Genomic DNA, 22,322 nt, shown 5'->3' with positions numbered 1-22,322 from the left:
ATACGTTGAAAAGAATCTGGGATCAGCCATGATGGAACGGTGGAGCAGACTTGATGGGCTGAATTGCTTAATTCCGCTCTTATAAGACCATATGTCTTATGGTCTTATGTTTGGCATGTGTTGGAAAACTAGAAGAAACCCACATGGTCACAGAGAGAATGCACAAACTCCACAAGTCATCAGTGAAACTGTGAGGCAAAAGTTCTATCTTCTGTGTATCCCATTAGGAAAGGTCAACAAGTTGAGAGGTGAGTTTGTGTGTGTGATCATGTGCCAGGACGATTAGCCCCCTCATGGGTGTGTCTCAGACCAGAGGACACCGTTTTAAAATAAATCACTAAAAACTGAGAAAAGGAAGAGTTTCCTCAGAATTGAATGTCTTTGGAGCTCCTTGCCTCAAAGGTAGAAGCAATTGAATTATTAATGATGTTCAAAGATGAGACAGTTACATTTCTAATCAGTACGGAAACAGGTTTAAGGGGATTGGGAGGAAAGTGAACTTAGTTTTATTAAATGTCGGAAGAGGATTTTTTCTACGATTTTAAGTGCTTATAACCAGACTGTGCTGGAATTGTCATAGCAATCCCCCACCTTACTATTTACCTCAGGAATTGGGCCTCAATCCCCTTGTTTAATTTCCAATCATTCCCAGGTTCCACTAACTACACACACCTGCTTTGCATCAGAAAATGCAGGATAAAGACCCTGTGATCACAACAAGGAGCTGTCAGTTTGTTGGTTGACTCCAGTGTGAGTAACCTTGTTTTATGGTTCTTAGGACTGTTAGTTCTAAGTCTAGCATCGCTCCTGGATTCTCTCCAAACCCAAGACTTTGGGCAAAGACTCTCCTGGAAACCAATTCCACGCTCGCTATGGCAATAAAGCCTCCCGACTCTGCCCCCGTGCCTGTGTTCTGCACTAGGGTTTGTCCACTGCCACGCTTGTGTAACAGAATGAACTGGCCATAGTGAACCCAGCGGACACGGATCCGGTACAACAGGCCCCTGCCAGCCAGGGCTACCCACTGGGTGCCTAAGACCAACTACTTAGAGAGATCATGGAAAACCTTCGGATGCTATCCACGAATGTATGGAAGGTCAGTGAGCAGGTGGACTAAGTTTCCGCTTCCCTTTCTCCATTCCTTCCAAGAACCCTGACTACACAAACTGCACTGCTCGGGATGGCGTCGCCCCTGGGATCAGCAGCACAGTCCCCTCGAGAGCCATACGTACCCGAGCCTGAACCCTACGCTGGGGACCGAGGTAAGTGCCGGGCCTTCCTGTTATAATGCTCTCTGGTCTTTGAGCTACAGTCACATACCTACTCTTCAGATAAATCCAAGATTGCGTACATCATGGGGCTGTTACGAGGGGATGCCTTGGCTTGGGCAACCGCGATATGGGATAACCGACCAGCAGTTTGTTCCTCCTTCCCCTCCTTTGTTGCTGAAATGAGGAAGGTCTTTGAACAATCCATTTGTGGTAAGGACGCTGCTAAACACTTTCTGACTCTTTGTCAGGGTTCGCGAAGCGTAGCAAGGTGTTCCATCGAGTTCCGGACCTTAGCCGCAGACTCAGGGTGGAATGATAAGGCCCTACGGGAGGTGTTTCAACAGGTTCTCTTGGACAAGATAAAGGATGCACTGGCAGCGAGGGATGACACGGACTGTCTGGACTCTCTGATCTCGCTAGCCACTAGATTAGATAATCGACTTCAAGAGCGGCTGAGAGAAAGAACCAGTCGCCCCGCTCCTCGGGGAAGCCCACAGTCCACTTTATCAGTCTCAGCCAACCGCCCTTCCCCAGCCGCTCCAAGTGTAGCTCTTGCTCCGACCGTCCCCACCACCCTGGGGGAGGAACCGATGCAGCTGGGATGGAACCGTCTCTCCCCAGCCGAATGACTTCGGAGGTGGAGAGCTGGGAATTCTTACTATTGTGGCCAGCCAGGACGTTTCCGGGATACCTGCTCTCAACAGCCAAAAGGGAAGGCTCACCAGGGAAAAGGGGGTCCCTGGTGAGCCGGACGATACTCCCTTCAGCCCCCCAGACTCGGATGCAGATCCCAGCTACTGTGAATTACCAAAGACAGTCCCTGTCTCTATTTGCCTTGGTGGATTCCGGTGCCGAGGGCAACCTGCTGGACAAAGACATAGCTTGCCTGGCTGGAATACCTCGCGAGCTGCTAACTACACCCCAGAGGCGCAGGCCCTGGACGGAAAACTGCTGGCTCGGGTGACCCACTGTACGCTGCCCCTGACCTTGATCCTATCCGGCAACCATCGGAAGGAGGTACGATTCAGTCTCATTCACTCACCTCAAGCCCCGGTGGTTCTAGGATATCAATGGCTGATCCAACACAATCCCCACATCGACTGGCCTACCGGGAGGATAGCCAAATGGAGCCAAGCTTGCCACGCCAACTGCATGTGGTCAGCCCCATCTCCCAGGGAGGCTACCGCGACCCCCTCTGTCCCGGAACCCCGCAATTTGTCCCGAGTCCCCACAGAATACCATGACCTGGGACAGGTGTTCAGTAAACAATGGGCCCTTTCCCTGCCTCTGCACCGCCCATATGATTGTGCCATCGACCTTCTCCGCAGGGCCCCGCTACCCACCAGTCGCCTTTTTAACCGATCCCAACCGGAGACAGAGGCCATGGAGAAGTACATTAGTGAGTCTCTCACAGCAGGCATTATCAGACCTTCATCCTCCCCAGTAGATAGATAGGTAGACATACTTTATTGATCCCGAGGGAAATTGGGTTTCCTTACAGCTGCTCCAACCAAGAATAGAGCATAAATATAGCAAAACAAAAACCACAAACCATCGAACAAGAATAAGCAAACTATGCCAGATGGAAATAAGTCCAGCACCAGCCTATTGGCTCAGGTTGTCTGACCCTCCATGGGAGGAGCTGCAAATTTCGATGTCCACAGGCAGGAACACCCAGTGTTGTATCTCGGTGGAATATGGCCGGAGTCCAACAGCAAAAAGTTCAATATGCAGGCTACAAACACGTTCCTCGATCGTAATATGACCAGGATTGCACCATCCGTTGTTAACCAGAACAGTAAGCACCCAACTCCTTTACGCTTACTGCTCTCAGTGCACTTCCGGTCAGCCCGAACGGTCTGGAAGCCCTCCATGGAAAAGTTTTGGTCGGGTATGTCCTCATGCAGCCCCGTTCCAGTAAAACACATAACACTGCACTCCCGGAATGTTCTCTGACGCTTGGCTAGCGCCGTGAACTCGTCCATTTTATTACCCACCGAACTCCTCTTCTCCATAAGTCTCTGTTGTCTCGACCCGGTCCTCTTTCCTCGCCTTTGTGATTTCCCCCTCTGCATCCTCTGTGTTTTCCTCCAGATTTCAGCAGGGGTGTCCGCCGCTCTGTTCGCTAAACCGGCCGGCATAAGTGCAATCAGCTGGTCCCTAGAATACACAATGCGACCATACCGCTGCCCCGCTAATGAGACATGTCCGAATGTAACTATTTCCAGTGCTAAAAACCCAAATAAAACTCTCTCCACCAGCATGTTAGAAAGGGTGCAGCTTCACGTGTTACCGTGGAAAAAAAAATACAACAAATAACATGAGTCATTCTGGGTGGAAGTCAGAAACAAGAAGGGGGCAATAACTCTACTGGGTGTTTTTTATAGACCCCCAAGTAACAGGGACATCGAGGAGCAGATAGGAAGGTAGATTCTGGAATAATAATAATAAGGTTGTTGTGATGGGTGATTTTAACTTTCCTAATATTGACTGGCATCTCCTTACAGCAAGGGATTTAGATGGGGTGGAGTTTAAGTGTGTTCAGGAAGTTTTTCTGATCCAATATGTAGATGAGCCAACTAGAGGAGAGGATGTACTTGATCTGGTATTGGGAAATGAACCTGGTCAGGTGTCAGATCTCTTGGTGGGAGAGCATTTGGAGGTAGTGATCACAACTCTATCTCCTTCAGCATAAGTTTGATGATGACACAAAAGCTGGGGGTGTTGTGGTAAGTCTGGAGGGTTGTCAGAGGTTACAGTGGGATGTTGATAGGATGCAGAACTGGGCTGAGAAGTGGCAGATGGGAGTTCAACCCAGATAGGTGTGAAGACAGAATATAACATTAATGGTGAGACTCTTGGCAGTGTGGAGGATCAGTGAGATCTTGGGGTCCATGTCCAGAGACTCTTAAATAGATACATGGAACTTAGAGAAATAGAGGGCTATGCAGTAGGGAAATTCTAGGTAGCTTCTTGAGTAGGTTACATGGTCGGCACAACATTGTGGGCCAAAGAACCTATAAAGTGCCGTAGATTTTCTATGATTTTTTATGTTTTTCTTTGTCCTTTGCCCTTCCCTTAATCTTTTAAACCTGGCTCAGCGCTTAAGTCAGTTTAGTGATAATTTTTCAAAACTCGTTAGATTCTGGACTAGCTCCTGAGGATTGGAGGGTGGCTAATGTAACTCCACTTTTTAAAAAAGGAGGGAGAGAGAAACCGGGGAATTATAGACCGGTTAGCCTAACGTTGGTGGTGGGGAAACTGCTGGAGTCAGTTATCAAGGATGTGATAACAGCACATTTGGAAAGTGGTGAAATGATCGGACAAAGTCAGCATGGATTTGTGAAAGGAAAATCATGTCTGATGAATCTCATAGAATTTTTTGAGGATGTAACCAGTAGAGTGGATAGGGGAGAACCAGTGGATGTGGTATATTTGGATTTTCAAAAGGCTTTTGACAAGGTCCCACACAGGAGATTAGTGTGCAAACTTAAAGCACATGGTATTGGGGGTAAGGTATTGGTGTGGGTGGAGAGTTGGTTAGCAGACAGGAAGCAAAGAGTGGGAATAAACGGGACCTTTTCAGAATGGCAGGCGGTGACTAGTGGGGTACCGCAAGGCTCAGTGCTGGGACCCCAGTTGTTTACAATATATATTAATGACTTGGATGAGGGAATTAAATGCAGCATCTCCAAGTTTGTGGATGACACAAAGCTGGGTGGCAGTGTTAGCTGTGAGGAGGATGCTAAGAGGATGCAGGGTGACTTGGATAGGTTGGGTGAGTGGGCAAATTCATGGCAGATGCAATTTAATGTGGATAAATGTGAAGTTATCCACTTTGGTGGCAAAAATAGGAAAACAGATTATTATCTGAATGGTGGCCGATTAGGAAAAGGGGAGGTGCAACGAGACCTGGGTGTCATTATACACCAGTCATTGAAAGTGGGCATGCAGGTACAGCAGGCGGTGAAAAAGGCAAATGGTATGCTGGCATTTATAGCGAGAGGATTCGAGTACAGGAGCAGGGAGGTACTACTGCAGTTGTACAAGGCCTTGGTGAGACCACACCTGGAGTATTGTGTGCAGTTTTGGTCCCCTAATCTGAGGAAAGACATCCTTGCCATAGAGGGAGTACAAAGAAGGTTCACCAGATTGATTCCTGGGATGGCAGGACTTTCATATGAAGAAAGACTGGATGAACTGGGCTTGTACTCGTTGGAATTTAGAAAATTGAGGGGGGATCTGATTGAAACGTATAAGATCCTAAAGGGATTGGACAGGCTAGATGCAGGAAGATTGTTCCCGATGTTGGGGAAGTCCAGAACGAGGGGTCACAGTTTGAGGATAGAGGGGAAGCCTTTTAGGACCGAGATTAGGAAAAACTTCTTCACACAGAGAGTGGTGAATCTGTGGAATTCTCTGCCACAGGAAACAGTTGAGGCCAGTTCATTGGCTATATTTAAGAGGGAGTTAGATATGGCCCTTGTGGCTACGGGGGTCAGGGGGTATGGAGGGAAGGCTGGGGCGGTGTTCTGAGTTGGATGATCAGCCATGATCATAATAAATGGCGGTGCAGGCTCGAGGGGCCGAATGGCCTACTCCTGCACCTATTTTCTATGTTTCTATGTTTAAATATTGGTTTGTTTTACACTCCCAGGCCTGGACCCACTGCTTCAATCAGAGTCTAAATTTCAATCCACTCTAGCAATGGCATAGCTGCATCCTCAAGAGTTTGACGAATCTTCAGGATGCTGTAAACACACCACGATGTATAGCTGGATCAAAAGCACAGCTCCCAAAGGGAAATTACAAGCTGTGGATTGCAATGACTATAGTCTAGAACAAGTGTAATTACTAGAAGAGTTAGTAATTTTGTTTGCTGCCTGTATAACGTCAATGTGTCTTGCTAGCACAATCTTTGACACGTTGGCTTAGTATTCACCCGCCTTTAATATGACACACCAAATCATCACGGGTGCAGCCAATTGGTTTTAGAAGTCACAGCATTAGTTAAATAGAGATCTGTTTTTGGAGACCTGTGTGCAGTCAAGGTGTTTCAGGCAACTGGAAGGTCCAACTGCTGGTGAGTCAGTATCCTGGCAAAAATTACACCACGAAGACAAAAGAACACTCCAAACAACTTCTCCGTGAATTGTCACCTTGTCGTGGTGGAGGAGCTTGTGTGTTCCTGTGATCCCGACAGCAATGCCGTCTGGAGCTATGCTCCTGGTAGGGTCACCCGTGGCGGTAAGGTCAAGGGTGAGGTCCCTGACAAGGAACAATCTAACCAAGACCTCAACGGTGGAACAGGCGGACGAAGTTACTTCGAACTCAACAGCTGTGAAGGCAGATGAAGGCTGCAACAAATCCATCAGCTCCAATCATCCTGGTTTCCATGCCATTGGAATCAGCTGGTTGATTTCTGAAGTATCATGTGCTTCTTGGAGTGCAACATCAAGTACACGTTAAACAAATACACACACAGGCATCTTCACTCTGTGGGCCACTTCTTCAGAACAAAGACCATCATCCTCGACCTCGAGGGATAGCCATGATGACGACGACTCCAAACAAATCCACAAAGAGGTTATTGAAAAGCACAAGTTACTGAGTATTCCTTAGAGTACGGGTGTCAATCATAAGACAAAGGAGCAGAAGTCGACATTCAGCCCACTGAGTCTGCTCTGCCATTTTATCATGAGCTGATCCATTCTCCCATTTAGTCCCACTCCCCTGCCTTCTCACCATAACCTTTGATGCCCTGGCTACTCAGATACCTATCAATCTCTGCCTCAAATACACCCAATGACTTGGCCTCCATTGCCATCCGTGACAACAAATTCCATAGATTCACCACCCTCTGGCTAAAAAAATTTCTTCACATCTCTGTTCTGAATGGGTGCCCTTCAATCCTTAAGTCATGCCCTCTCATACTAGACTCCCCCATCATGGGAAACAATTTTGCTACATCCACTCTGTCCATGCCTTTCAACATTCAAAATGTTTCTATGAGGTCTCCCCTCAGTCTTCTGAACTCCAAGGAATACAGTCCAAGAGCGGACAAATGTTCCTCATATGTTAACCCTCCCGTTCCCGGAATCATTCTAGTGAATCTTCTCTGAACCCTCTCCAATGTCAGCACATCTTTTCTTGAATAAGGAGCCCAAAACTGCCCACAGTACTCCAAGTGAGGTCTTACAGAGCCTCAACATCACATCCCTGCTCCTATACTCTATTCCTCTAGAAATGAATGCCAACATTACATTCGCCTTCTTCACCACCAACTCAACCTGGAGGTTAACCTTAAGGGTATCCTGCTCGAGGACTCCCAAGTCCCGTTGCATCTCAGAACTTCGAATTCTCTGCCAATTTAAATAATAGTCTGCCCATTTATTTCTTCTGCCAAAGTGCATAATCATACATTTTCCAACATTGTATATCATTTGCTACTTCTTTGCCCATTCTCCCAATCTATCCAAGTCTCTCTGCAGACTCTCTGTTTCCTCAACACTACCGGCCCCTCCACCTATCTTTGTATCTTCAGCAAACTTGGCCACAAAGCCATCCATTCCATAATCCAAATCGTTGATGTACAACGTTAAAAGAAGCAGCCCCAACACGGACCCCTGTGGAACACCACTGGTAACCGGTAGCCAACCAGAATAGGATCTCTTTATTCCCATTCCCTGTTTCCTGCCAATCAGCCAACGCTATATCCACAAGTGTAACTTTCCCGTAATTCCATGGGCTTTTATCTTGTTAAGCAGCCTCATGTGTGGCACCTTCTGAAAATCCAAATATACAACATCCACTGCATCTCCCTTGTCTAGCCTACTTGTAATTTCCTCAAAAAATTGCCATAGGTTTGTCAGGCAGGATTTTCCTTTAAGGAAACTATGCTGAGTTCTGCCTATCTTGTCATATGCCTCCAGGTACTCCATAATCTCATCCTTGATAATCGACTCCCAACAACTTCCCAACCACCGATGTCGAGGTAACAGGTCTATAATTTCCTTTTTGCTTCCTTGCCCCCTTCTTAAATAGCGGAGAGATATTTGCAATCTTCCAGTCCTCTGGAACCATGCCAGAATCTATTGACTTTTGAAAGGTCATCGCTAATGCCTCCGCAATCTCCACAGCTTCTTCCTTCAGAACACGAGGGTGCAGGGAGAAATAGAAAAAAATAGCACAGCTGGAAATCTGTCTAGAGCAGACCATCCTCAAAAACTGAGTTACCATGCAAGAAGGGGACTCATGCGGAAGGCCACCAAGACACCTAGGACAACTCTGGAGGAGTTACAAGCTTTAGTAGCTGAGATGTGTGACGAGAATACACATAAAATTAAGATGTTTGCTGGCCTGGGTTAGCATCAGTGACATCAGCAGTTGGTCTGCCACCTGTCCTCAGGGGGAAGGAGAGATAAGGAACATGAAGCAGCGTGTGGAGGTGTTAATGAAGGAGCCATCAGTCTGGGTATTGCCAAGATCGGCTCCCCCTTTGAACCCTGAACTGTTTGAAGTGATGGACAAGCGATCTGGAGATGTGTAATGAAGGGACGGTAGAGAGTGCTGTCTGGAGCGGCTCCCCCTTTGAACCCTGAACTGTCTGAAGTGATGGACAAGCGATACCCCAGCAGGGGAATAAAAAGGGACAGGTTCGCTAAGGCAGGACACACACGACACCTGAGGTAACGAGACCCTGGAAGCGGTGCGCCTCTCACGAGTCGGTGGGAAGTACCGGACAACGCACAGGGTGGAAAGGTACGATCAGCGGGAACCCGGTGTGTGTCCGCCCTTGCTTGGGTGCTGGGTTCACTGCAGAGGATCGACCGCATCTGGAGGAGAGGTCACAGTCGGTGACCTCAGGTGACATCACCAAGGACCTGCCCGGAAGCTGTTTGTGAGCCATATCGCCGGTCTGTGAGTGGAAGCCGTGTCTGAATGATCAGTCGTTCCCGTTCTATCTCTCTCTCTCCCCACGTGGTCCATCGCCATGGCAACGATTACTGCGAACTGAACTAAATTGGACTGAACTTTTGTGTCACTTTGAAATTTGGTTATTTACCCCTAGACAACGATAGAGCTTGATTGATGCTGTTATCTTAATTCTGTGCACATGTGTGGTTATCATTGCTGAACTGTTGCATTTATTATCCTTTCGATTACTGTGTTGCTTGTTTCTTTAATAAAACTTTCTTAGTTCTAGTAATCCAGACTCCAACTGAGTGATCCATTTCTGCTGGTTTGGCAACCCAGTTACGGGGTACGTAACAGATGGGAGAGACTATACATACAACAACGGCTGCCTGGGTGCTTCAGCAATCGCAGCTTTATGGAAAAATGGCAAGGAGAAAGCCACTATTGAAAGAAGTCACATGTAGGTACAGAGGAGATATCAGGGGTAAGTTTTTTTTTTAACGCAGTGAGTGGTGACTGCATGGAATGGGCTGCCAGTGACAGTGGTGGAGGCAGATACATAGAACATAGAATAGTACAGCACAGTACAGGCCCTTCGGCCCACAATGTTGTGCCAACCCTCGATAGGGTCTTTTAAGAGACTCCTAGGAAGGTATATGGAGCTCAGAAAAATAGAAGGCTCGGGTAACCCTAGGTAATTTCTAAGGTGGGAAATATTCGGCACAGCTTTATGGGCCGAAGGGCCTGTATTGTGCTGAAGGTTTTCTATGTTCTATGAAATCTCAGCTAAACTTTGTCAAAAGGCATGCTGGACGAATGTTCGATGGTCTGATGAAACCAAAATTGAGCTTTTTTGGCCAACAAACTAAACACTATGTTTGGTGCAGGCCAAACACCATTCATCATCAAAAACACACCATTGCCACCATGTTGTGGGGATGCTCCACTGTAGCAAGCCCTGGAAAGCTTGTGAATGCAGCAAAATACGGGAAATCCTGAAGGAAAACTCGATGCAGTTTGCAAGAGAACTGTGACTTGGGAGAAGATATGTTTTCCAACAAGACAATGACCCCAAGCATAAAGCCAAAGCTACACAGAACTGGCTTAAAAACAACAAAATTAATGTCCTGGAGTAGCCAAGTCAGATTATAGACCTCAATCCAATTGAGAATTTGTGGCTGGTCTTCAAAAGGGCTGTTCACTCACAATCCCTGTGCAATCTGACAGAGCTTGAACAGTTTTGTAAAGAATGGGAAAAAAATGCAGTGTCTAGATGTGCAAAGCTGATAAGAGTACTATCTACACATATTCAAGGCTGTAATTGCTGCCAAACATGTGTCTTCTAATTACTGAATGGAACAAGTGAATACTTGGGCAATCAGTTATTTTGTGTTTTATATTTGTAATTAATTTAGATCACTTTGTAGAGACTCCTTTTCACTTTGACATGGAAAAGTCTTTTTCTGTTGATCAGTGTCAAAAAGTCAAATCAAATCCACTGTGATTCAATATTGTTAAACGATAAAACATGAAAACTTCTGGGGGGATGGGGGGGGTGAGTACTTCTGACAGGCACTGTAAACCTGGTGGGAGCAATGGATGTTGGGAATAGTGGGTGGAGCACTGTGGAAGGGGTGGGGACAGGTGGCAGAGAAGGAGTGCTCGGGCGAGGAAGGGTGGCGCTGGTGCAGACCCACCCAGCCGTGAGACACTACGCAAGGTCATTTGGTTCCAAACAATTGGATTTTTTAAATCATAAAAAAAAAGTCTCTTTGGTGATTACTGCTCCCTCCCCTTTTTCCCAACCATGATTCCCCTTTCCCTGTCTCCTTTCCACACTCAGTCTACATTAGAGACCCCTATCAGATTCAGGTTTATCATCACTCACATGTTACGAAATTTGCTTATTTTTGTGGCAGCCGTACAGTGTAATACATAAAATTACTATAGTGCTATGCCAAAGTCTCAGACATCCTTGCTGTATATATGGGCCTAAGACTTTTACACAGGACTGTAATTACCTGAAATTGTTGACTTGTTTTCATTGGCTTCAGAATCTAGTGATATTTCTTCCAGTCCATCCCTTCCTGTAGAGCAGTCAGTTTTAGTAGAATTATCAGACTTTTTGAAAAAGCGGGACACTGACGACTGTGGCCGTCTCTCTGTCGAAGATTTTTTTCTCCATATCTGGTTCACGATCAGGTCAAAGGGCGACCTTGACTGTTTGATACTTTCTGTCTTCTGATGTTTGGAATCTAAAATACAAAATAATATTCCCAAAGGAACAATACTGCAGAATTAGAAAATTGAAACTAAATAGAAATTGTTGCCAATATTTAGGTCAGCCAAGATCAGTAGAGAGAGAAACAGTTAACACCAAAATATTAAATCTGTTTCACTCACATGATACTACCAATCTTGCTGAGTAGGTCCAGTTTCCTCTACCTCTGGCAGACCATTCCATGTACCGACCACCTTCTGGGTAAAAAGGTACCCTTTGGGGCCACTAAATTTAGTTTGTTTAATTATCATTCAACCATACATAAACCCCATGCATACAACCAAATGAAACGCTATTCCTCTGGTGTACAGCCATACACAGTACAAGGCACATATAGCACATATAAGATAGCAAGTAAACATAAAGGTCACACAAAAAATATGTAGTTTAAGTCCCCAAGTGACATGTCCTGTAAATTGATGGTATATGGGTATTATTGGCAAGAACAAGAAATTCTCAGCAGTGTCCATGCACACAATCCAGTTTGTCATTCCACTGATCAAACACTGGATGGCAGCCCCAACAGGAAGGGCCAGCTACACTGCTTCCAGCATCTCTCCTCCTGGACTGCTGCAACAGGCAAGCCTGCAGCTTGAGGCCTAGAACTCGCTGCAATCAAGGCCATGCAGTTCACCTGTCATCGGTCTCTCCATGAATATGGGAAGCAGACATGCAGCATTTTAATTATCAATGTCTAACAGAATGTTGCAATCATAAGAGAAATCTCTAAGACAATCAATAAGCAACAGTGCATCCAGCACTGATTGTTGTGGGACACCCTAGTGACAGACCTCCAATCTTAAAACCTATGCTCTATTACAGTGGTCCCCAACCACCAGGCCGCGGACTGGGACTGGGCCACAAAGCATACGCTACCGGGCCGTGAGGAAACGATCTGATTTGGCGATATGAGTCAGCTGCACCTTTCCTCATTCCCTGTCACGCACTGTTGAATTTGAACGCACGCAAGGTCATTACCCACGCGTCATCCATGTCGGCGCGGGAAGGAGATCAACTCCTCGAGCTTGCAAATGACAGCGGGCTGAAAAGTATGTTTGACATAACATCTCTGCCAGCATTTTGGATCAAAGTCAAGGCTGAATATCCTGAGATAGCCCCGAAAGCACTGGAAACGTTGCATCCATTTCCAACATCATATCCCTGCAATGAATGCAACGAAAACTAAGTTGCGGAATAGACTGGAAATAAGGAACCCGTTCGAGTATCGCTGTCTCCCATCACCCCTCGATAGGACCGTGTTGTTACAGGAAAACAAGCCCAGGGCTCCCACTGATTCAGCGATATTGGTGTGTTGCAATGATTTAATATGTTCATACGGGGAAAATATGTGCTGTGTGTTTAATATCCAAATGTTACTTAAAATGTTATGATGCTATTGAATTATAAGTGACTTATATAACCATATAACAATTACAGCACGGAAACAGGCCATCTCGGCCCTTCTAGTCCATGCCGAACGCTACTCTCACCTAGTCCCACCGACCTGCATTCAGCCCATAACCCTCCATTCCTTTCCTGTCCATATAGCTGTCCAATTTTTCTTTAAATGATAATATTGAACCTGCTTCTGCCACTTCTACTGGAAGTTCGTTCAACACTTACTTCAAGCTCCCCTGATAATTGACCTACCATTATATTCATGCGAGGAAAATATGCACTTTGTGTTTAATATTAAATTTGTTAGATAAACCCTTTTAGAAACGAAATTGAGTGTATTAGCCACTTATCACCTATATTCCAGTCGTGATTAACACCCCCCCCCCGCCCCCAAGCAGAATCGGCGAAAACGATTTGCGGTGGAAAAAATATCGGCATTTACGCGCATGCGCACTGGTGCCCGTGCAAGGCTTCATGGTCATGGTAGTCTTTCTCGGAGTAAATCCAACGTATTTGACTGCTACTCTTATCCGTCGGCAACCCGATACACCCGCAGCCCCCCACCCCGGGTCGGCCGGTCCGCAAGAATATTAACAACATTAAACTGGTCTGCAGTGCAAAACAGGTTGGGGACCCCTGCTCTATTAACACCCAGTCATTTCCAGTTTCGTATCCAATTGGTTAGCTCACACTAAATCCAATGTTATCGCACTTTACAGACCAACCTACTACCCAGAATCTTGTCAAAAGGCCCCAAATAGTCACCTCTTGAAAAATAAGTTTTAAGTTTTTCACTTGCATAAAACCATCCTGACGAAATAGAGGGATAGCTCAAGCGAAGCGGCCAGTGCATGAGTGGGCCAGTGAAGGAGTGGAGCTTTGAGGCTTTGACTCGAGAGGCTTCAACGAGAAGAGGCGGAGGACAAGCTAGCTCGCAGTTAGTTTTTACAATGTCTCCTGAGACGGTGAAGTGCCTCTCATGTGAGATGTGGCAGTCTTGGGGGAACGCCTCTCTCCCGCAGAGTCACATCTGCCAGAAGTGCATACGACTGGGCGATCTGGAGGACCGTGTAAGGAATCTGGAGCAGCAGCTGGATGACCTTCGACTCATAAGGGAGAATGAGGCAGTCATAGATGAGAGCTACAGGGAGGTAGTCACACCTAGGCTGTCGGAAGCAGGTCGTTGGGTGACAGGCAGAGGGGGGAAAGCAAAGCTGAGCAGACAGGTAGTGCAGAGCACCCCTGTAGCCATTCCCCTGAATAATAAGTTTACCATCCTGGATACTGTTGGCGAGGACGACCGACCAGGTGTGAGTCACGGTGGCAGGGCCTCCGGCACTGAGTCTGACCCTGTGGTGCAGAAGGGTGGGACGGAGAAGAGGAGAGCTGTCGTCATTGGAGACTCTATAGTCAGGGGAGCAGACAGGCGATTTTGTGGACGTGAGAAGGACACCCGCATGGTTTGTTGCCTCCCGGGTGCCAGGGTCCGGGATGTCTCTGACCGGGTGCACGACATACTGGTACGAGAGGGAAAGCAACCAGAAGTCGTGATCCATGTTGGGACCAACGACATAGGCAGGAAGAGGGATGAGGTCCTGAAGTGTGAGTTTCGGGAATTAGGCAGAAGGCTGAAGAACAGGACCTCAAGGGTGACGTTCTCAGGATTGCTGCCAGTGCTACGTGACAGAGATGGTAAGAATTGGAGGAGATGGCAGTTGAATGCGTGGCTGAGGAGTTGATGTAGGGAGCAGGGTTTTAGATTTTTAGATCATTGGGATCTCTTCTGGGGAAGGTGGGACCTGTACAGATTGGATGGGTTGCACCTGAACTCGAGGGGGAACAATATCCTTGCAGGTAGGTTTGCTAGCATGGTTCGGGAGGGTTTAGACTAATTTGCGAGGGGGATGGGACCCAGAGCAATAGAACAGTGAAAGAAGTACATGGAGTAAAGCCAGATCTAACATACAGAGAGGCTTTGAGGAAAGAGAAGCAGAATAAATGGTGTAAAGACAGTAAGGTAGAAGGGCTGAAATGTGTGTACCTCAATGCAAGAAGCATCAGGAACAAAGGTGATGAACTGAGAGCTTGGATACATACATGGAATTATGATGTAGTGGCCACTACAGAGACTTGGCTGGTACCAGGGCAGGAATGGATTCTCAATATTCCTGGATTTCGGTGCTTTAAAAGGGATAGAGAGGGCAGAAAAAGGGGAGGAGTGGTGGCATTACTGGTCAGGGATACTATCACAGCTACAGAAAGGGTGGGTAACGTAGCAGGATCCTCTTTTGAGTCAATATGGGTGGAAGTCAGGAACAGGAAGGGAGCAGTTACTCTATTTGGGGTATTCTATAGGCCCCGTGGTAGCAGCAGAGATACAGAGGAGCAGATTGGGAGGCAGATTTTGGAAAGGTGCAAAAATAACAGGGTTGTTATCAGGGGTGACTTTAACCTCCCTAGTATTCCTTGGCACCCGATTAGTTCCAAGGGTTTAGATGGGGCAGAGTTTGTTAAGTGTGTCCAGGATGGATTCCTGTCACAGTATGTGGACAGGCCGACCAGGGGGAATGCCATACTAGATCTAGTACTAGATAATGAACCGGGTCAGGTCACAGATCTCTCAGTGGGTGAGCATCTGGGGGACAGTGACCACCGCTCCCTGGCCTTATAATTATCATGGAAAAGGATAGAATCAGAGAGGACAGGAAAATTTTTAATTGGGGAAAGGCAAATTATGAGGCTATAAGGCCAGAACTTGCGGGTGTGAATTGGGATGATGTTTTTGCAGGGAAACGTAGTATGGACATGTGGTCGATGTTTAGAGATCTCTTGCGGGATGTAAGGAATAAATTTGTCCCGGTGAGGAAGATAAAGAATGGTAGGGTGAAGGAACCATGGGTGACGAGTGAGGTGGAAAATCTAGTCAAGTGGAAGAAGGCAGCATACGTGAGGTTCAGGAAGCAAGGATCAGATGGGTCTATTGAGGAATATAGGGAAGCAAGAACGGAGCTTAAGAAGGGGCTGAGGAGAGCAAGAAGGGGGCATGAGAGGCCTTGGCGAGTAGGGTAAAGGAAAACCCCAAGGCATTCTTCAATTATGTGAAGAAAAAAAGGATGACAGGAGTGAAGGTAGGACCGATTAGAGATAAAGGAGGGAAGATGTGCGTGGAGGCTGTGGAAGTGAGCAAGGTCCTCAATGAATATTTCTCTTCGGTATTCACCAATGAGAGGGAACTTGATGATGGTGAGGACAATATGAGTGAGGTTGATGTTCTGGAGCATGTTCACATTAAGGGAGAGGTGGTGTTGGAGTTGTTAAAATACATTAGGACAAATAAGACCCCGGGGCCTGACGGAATATTCCCCAGGCTGCTCCACGAGGTGAGAGAAGAGATTGCTGAGCCTCTGGCTAGGATCTTTATGTCCTCGTTGTCCACGGGAATGGTACCGGAGGGTTGGAGGGAGGCGAATGTTGTTCCCTTGTTCAAAGGTAGTAGGGATAGTCCGGGTAATTATAGACCAGCGAGCCTTACGTCTGTGGTGGGAAAGCTGATGGAAAAGATTCTTAGAGATAGGATCTATAGGCATTTAGAGAATCATGGTCTAATCAGCGACAGTCAGCATGGCTTTGCGAAGGGCAGATCGTGTCTAACAAGCCTGATAGATTTCTTTGAGGAGGTGACCAGGCATATAGATGAGGGTAGTGCAGTGGATGTGATCTATATGGGTTTTAGTGAGGCATTTGACAAGGTTCCACACGGTAGGCTTATTCAGAAAGTCAGAAGGCATGGGATCCAGGGAAGTTTGGCCAGGTGGATTCATAATTGGCTTGCTTACAGAAGGCAGAGGGTGGTGGTGGAGGGAGTACATTTGGATTGGAGGATTGTGACTAGTGGTGTCCCACAAGGATCTGTTCTGGGACCTCTACTTTTCATGATTTTTATTAATGACCTGGATGTGGGGGTAGAAGGGTGGGTTGGCAAGTTTGCAGACGACACAAAGGTTGGTGGTGGTGTAGATAGTGTAGAGGATTGTCAAAGATTGCAGAGAGACATTGATAGGATGCAGAAGTGGGCTGAGAAGTGGCAGATGGAGTTCAACCCGGAGAAGTCTGAGGTGGTACACTTTGGAAGGACAAACTCCAAGGCAGGGTACAAAGTAAATGGCAGGATGCTTGGTAGTGTGGAGGAGCAGAGAGATCTCGGGGTACATGTCCACAGATCCCTGAAAGTTGCCTCACAGGTGGATAGGGTAGTTCAGAAAGCTTATGGGGTGTTAGCTTTCATAAGTCGAGGGATAGAGTTTAAGAGTCGGGATGTAATGATGCAGCTCTATAAAACTCTGGTTAGGCCACACTTGGAATACTGTGTCCAGTTCTGGTCACCTCACTATAGGAAGGATGTGGAAGCATTGGAAAGGGTACAGAGGAGATTTACCAGGATGCTGCCTGGTTTAGAAAGTATGCATTATGATCAGAGATTAAGGGAGCTAGGGTTTTACTCTTTGGAGAGAAGGAGGATGAGAGGAGACATGATAGAGGTGTACAAGATAATAAGAGGAATAGATAGAGTGGATAGCCAGCGCCTCTTCCCCAGGGCACCACTGCTCAATACAAGAGGACAAGGTAAGGGGAGGGAAAGTTCAAGGGCGATATTAGAGGAAGGTTTTTTACTCAGAGAGTGGTTGGTGCGTGGAATGCACTGCCTGAGTCAGTGGTGGAGGCAGATACACTAGTGAAGTTTAAGAGACTACTAGACAGGTAGATGGAGGAATCTAAGGTAGGGGCTTATATGGGAGGCAGGGTTTGAGGGTCAGGTGGGCACAACATTGAGGGCCAAAGGGCCTGTACTGTGCTGTACTATTCTATGTTCTATGTTCTAACCCCAAATCAGAGCTTGTCTTGCCAAACATCGAAATCTAGGTTTAATGGGAAAGGAAGATTTGAGGAGCAAATTTTCCAACACAGAGTAGTTGGTATCTGGAATGAGCTGCCAGTGGTGGTGGTGTCGGCTGAAACAATATCATTTATCGTATACCTGAACAAGTTCAAGTTTATTGTCATCTGACTGTACAGAAATAAAACCAACTGAAACAATGTTCCTCTGAGCCACATTGCACTCACAAAATATAAGACCATAAGATACAGGAGCAGAATTCAGCCATTTGACCCATGGAGTCTGCTCCGCCAGTTCATCATGGCTGATCCGTTTCTCCTCTCAGCCCCAATCTCCTGCCTTCGCCACATATCCCTTCATGCCCTGACTAATCAAGATTCTATCAACCTCTGCCTTAAATATACATAAAGACCTGGCCTCCACAGCTGACTGTGGCAATGAATTCCACAGATTCACCACTCTTTGACTAAAAAAATTCTTTCTCATCTTCATTCTAAAAGGGTGCCCCTCTATTCTGAGGCTGTGTCCTCTGGTCCTAGACCCCCTCACTACCAGAAACATCCCCTCCACATCCACTCTATCGAGGCCTTTCAACATTCGATACCTTTCAATTAGGCAAGCGCTCATACATCAGAATTCCTCTGAGTGCAGGGCAGAGCATCAAATGCTCCTCAGGTAACAAGCCTTTTTTCTGACCCTCCTTTGAACCCTCTCCAACATCAGCACATCCTTTCTTCTGTAACACGCTGTAAGGTTTCACTGATAATGTAATGGTTTCTCTGTAGCAGCAATGTTTGAGTTACGACTAGAGATAACGGAGTTTAGAATGCTGTTGTTCTTTCTTGTGAGCCTGGAAGAGAGATTTTCACGGTCTTTTGCCGGGGAGAGATGAGGAGAGAAGACGCAAATGGGGAGAGTTGGTAGACCGCCGGATGGGGTGGACTTGGAGCGAGGGTCCAAAGGGCAGCGACGATCAGAGGAGGTTGATGGAGGACGATCAACTTATCAGCGAGCTCCAACATTGCGCAATAGACTGTTTCATAAGATTGGGCCCTTTTTCTTTTCTTTCGTTTTCTTTACTAACCATATAGTCAAAGGAAGAATTATAAAGCTTAATCGTTTAATCGCATATTGTGTACTGTTTGTTATTTCGGGCTACTGATTTATAACAGGGGACACATCGTGCAGCAACTACCCAAACGAGATTCCTTAAGTTTGGCCGGGCCGGGGACTATCACCTCCTATATTAAGCCGCTAGCCGAAGTGAGAGTTACACTTAGATTTTTTGTTTTTAGCGTGTCGCACCAGACAGTCAGCCATTCTTGTCTGGAACAATACCCGAGCAGGGATGACAGTGGAACAGCAATGGCAAGTGTTTCTGGGAATAATGCGGAAGGTGCAGAATCAGTTCATTCCAAAGAGGAAGAAAGATCCTAAGGGGAGTAAGGGGAGGCTGTGGCTGACAAGGGAAGTAATGGGCAGTATAAAAATAAAAGAGAAGTATAACATAGCAAAGACGAGTGGGAAACCGGAGGACTGGGAAACTTTTAAAGAGCAACAGAAGGTAGCTAAAAAGGCAATACACGGAGAAAAAATAAGGTACGAAGGTAAACTAGCCAAGAATATAAAGGACAATAGTAAAAGCTTCTTTAGGTATGTGAAAAGGAAAAAAATAGTTAAGATCAAAATTAGGCCCTTGAAGACAGAAACGGGTGAATTTATTATGGGGAACAAGGAAATGGCAGATGAGTTGAACAGGTACTTTGGATCTGTCTTCACCAGGGAAGACACAAACAATCTCCCAGATATAATAGTGGCCAAAGGACCTAGGGTAATGGAAGAATTGAAGGAAATTTATATTAGGCAGGAAATGGTGTTGGATAGGCTGTTGGGTCTGAAGGCTGATAAGTCCCTGGGACCTGATGGTCTGCATCCCAGGGTACTTAAGCAGGTGGCTCTAGAAATCGTGGACGCATTGGTAATCATTTTCCAATGTTCTATAGATTCAGGATCAGTTCCTGTGGATTGGAGGGTGACTAGTGTTGTCCCTCTCTTCAAGAAGGGAGGAAGAGAGAAAACAGGGAATTATAGACCGGTTAGCCTGACGTCGGTGGTGGGAAAGATGCTGGAGTCAATTATAAAAGGTGAAATTATGACACATCTGGATAGCAGAAACAGGGTTGGTCTGAGTCAGCATGGATTTACGAAGGGAAAATCGTGCTTGACTAATCTTTTGGAATTTTTTGAGGATGTAACTATGAAAATGGACAAGGGAGAGCCAGTGGATGTAGTGTACCTGGACTTTCAGAAAGCCTTTGATAAAGTCCCACATAGGAGATTAGTGTGCAAAATTAGGGCACATGGTATTGGGGGCAGAGTACTGACATGGATTGAAAATTGGCTGGCTGACAGAAAACAAAGAGTAGTGATTAACGGGTCCCTTTCGGAATGGCAGGCGGTGACCAGTGGGGTACCGCAGCTGTTTACAATATATATTAATGATTTAGATGAGGGAATTAAAAGTAACATTAGCAAATTTGCCAATGACACAAAGCTGGGTGGCAGTGTGAAATGTGAGGAGGATGTTATGAGAATGCAGAGTGATTTGGACAGTCTGGGTAAGTGGGCAGATGCAGTTTAATGTGGATAAATGTGAGGTTATCCACTTTGGTGGTAAGAACAGGAAGGCAGATTATTATCTAAATGGAGTCAAGTTAGGAAAAGGGGAAATACAACGAGATCTAAGTGTTCTTGTACATCAGTCACTGAAAGCAAGCAAGCAAGTACAGCAGGCAGTGAAGAAAGCTAATGGCATGCTGGCCTTCATAACAAGGGGAATTGAGTATAAGGGCAAACAGGTCCTTCTGCAGCTGTACAGGGCCCTGGTGAGACCACACCTGGAGTACTGTGTGCAGTTTTGGTCTCCAAATTTGAGGAAGGACATTCTTGCTATTGAGGGAGTGCAGCGTAGGTTCACAAAGTTAACTCCCGAGATGGCGGGACTGTCACATGTCGAAAGATTGGAGCAACTGGGCTTGTATACTCCAGAATTTAGAAGGCTGAGAGGGGATCTTATTGAAACATATAAGATTATTAAGGGATTGGACACGCTGGAGGCAGGAAGCATGTTCCCTCTGATGGGTGTGTCCAGAACCAGAGGCCACAGTTTAAGAATAAGGGGTAGGCCATTTAGAATGTTGAGGAAAAACTTTTTCACCCAGAGAGTGGTGGATATATGGAATGCTCTGCCCCAGAAGGCAGTGGAGGCCAAGTCTCTGGATGCTTTCAAGAAAGAGATGGATCGAGCTCTTAAAGATAGTGGAATCAAAGGTTATGAGGATAAGACTGTTCCTGACTCAACCCTTTTTTTTTTTACGAGGCCGAATGGCTAGCTCGACGCTAAAGCCGGCACGGATGGAAAGCGTGCTCAGGGTCTGGCCCGACTTGGATTCGAACTCGGGAGCCTTTGCTCCGGAGGCCGGTGCTGATGCCATTGCAGCACCAGCCAGCCACTTAGATCAAGGGTCCAAAATTGCTCACAATACTCCAAGTAAGGCCTCACCAGTGCTTTATAAAGCCTCAACATTACATACTTGCTTTTATATTCTACTCTTCTTGAAATGAATGCTAACATTTCATTTGCCTTCCTCACCGACTCAACTTGCATATCAACCTTGAGGACTCCCAAGTCCATTTGCTCCTCAGATTTTTGAATTTTCTCTGTCTTTAGAAAATAGTCTACCTTTTTATTTTTTCTACCAAAGTGCATGACCATACACTTCCTGACACTGTATTCCATCTGTCACTTCTTTGCCCATTCTTCTAATCTGTCTAGGTCCTTCTGCAGCCTCTCTACTTCCTCAATACTACATACCCCTCCACCCATCTGCATCACCCACAAACACTGTCACAAAACCATCAATTCCGTCATCCAAGTCATTAACATATATCATAAAAAGAAACAATCCCAACACAGACTTCTCACTCCAGCAGTGTGCGGTACCCACCTGCTTCAAGCTGGCTTCAATCATACTGGTGCCCAAGAAGAGTGTTTTCTAAACGACTATCACCCAGTGGCACTAACATCCACAGTGATAAAATGTTTTGAGAAGCTGGTCATAGTCATAGTCATACTTTATTGATCCCAGGGGAAAATTGGTTTTCGTTACAGTTGCACCATAAATAATAAATAGTAATAGAACCATAAATAGTTAAATAGTAATATGTAAATGTAACGTTCCATTATATTGGCTTGTGTATGTCTAGGGGAAATCCAGCCCAGCACCCGCCTCAACCACAGGGTTGGTGGCCGCCCGAATCAATCACAACATCAATCAACAGCCAGCACACCCAGTAAATTTTAACAAATACACTTTATAGATATTACTAATTCTATGACATTAACATACATTTGATACAGAGAGGAAAGTAATGAAAAAAAAGGCGCCAACACTTATCAAAGTCCAAATTCTTCGCGCGCTACCATTGGAGCTCAATTCGACTTCAGACGACCACCCGAATTCCGTCGACTCACGGCTCGGGACCACCCTTAGTGATCGAC

General features: G+C 46.2%; 1 protein-coding gene across 4 annotated transcripts in view; it reads right to left on the bottom strand.

The window, feature by feature from the left end:
* lrrc31 (leucine rich repeat containing 31) overlaps positions 1-22,322 on the bottom strand; it is a 206,668-nt gene that overhangs the window by 117,353 nt on the left and 66,993 nt on the right. For all 4 annotated transcript variants that reach the window (XM_072254455.1, XM_072254454.1, XM_072254458.1 and 1 more), the window contains exon 3: positions 11,210-11,443. In XM_072254455.1, the coding sequence (XP_072110556.1) occupies positions 11,210-11,443 (234 nt within the window). The remainder of the gene's footprint in view (positions 1-11,209; positions 11,444-22,322) is intronic.

The sequence above is a fragment of the Mobula birostris genome, chromosome 4 (genome assembly GCF_030028105.1).
Source record: "Mobula birostris isolate sMobBir1 chromosome 4, sMobBir1.hap1, whole genome shotgun sequence".
In the NCBI taxonomy this organism is placed as follows: Eukaryota; Metazoa; Chordata; class Chondrichthyes; order Myliobatiformes; family Myliobatidae; genus Mobula; species Mobula birostris.
Note: the sequence above shows the minus strand (reverse complement) of the source record. Positions and strands in the feature narration are given on the sequence as shown.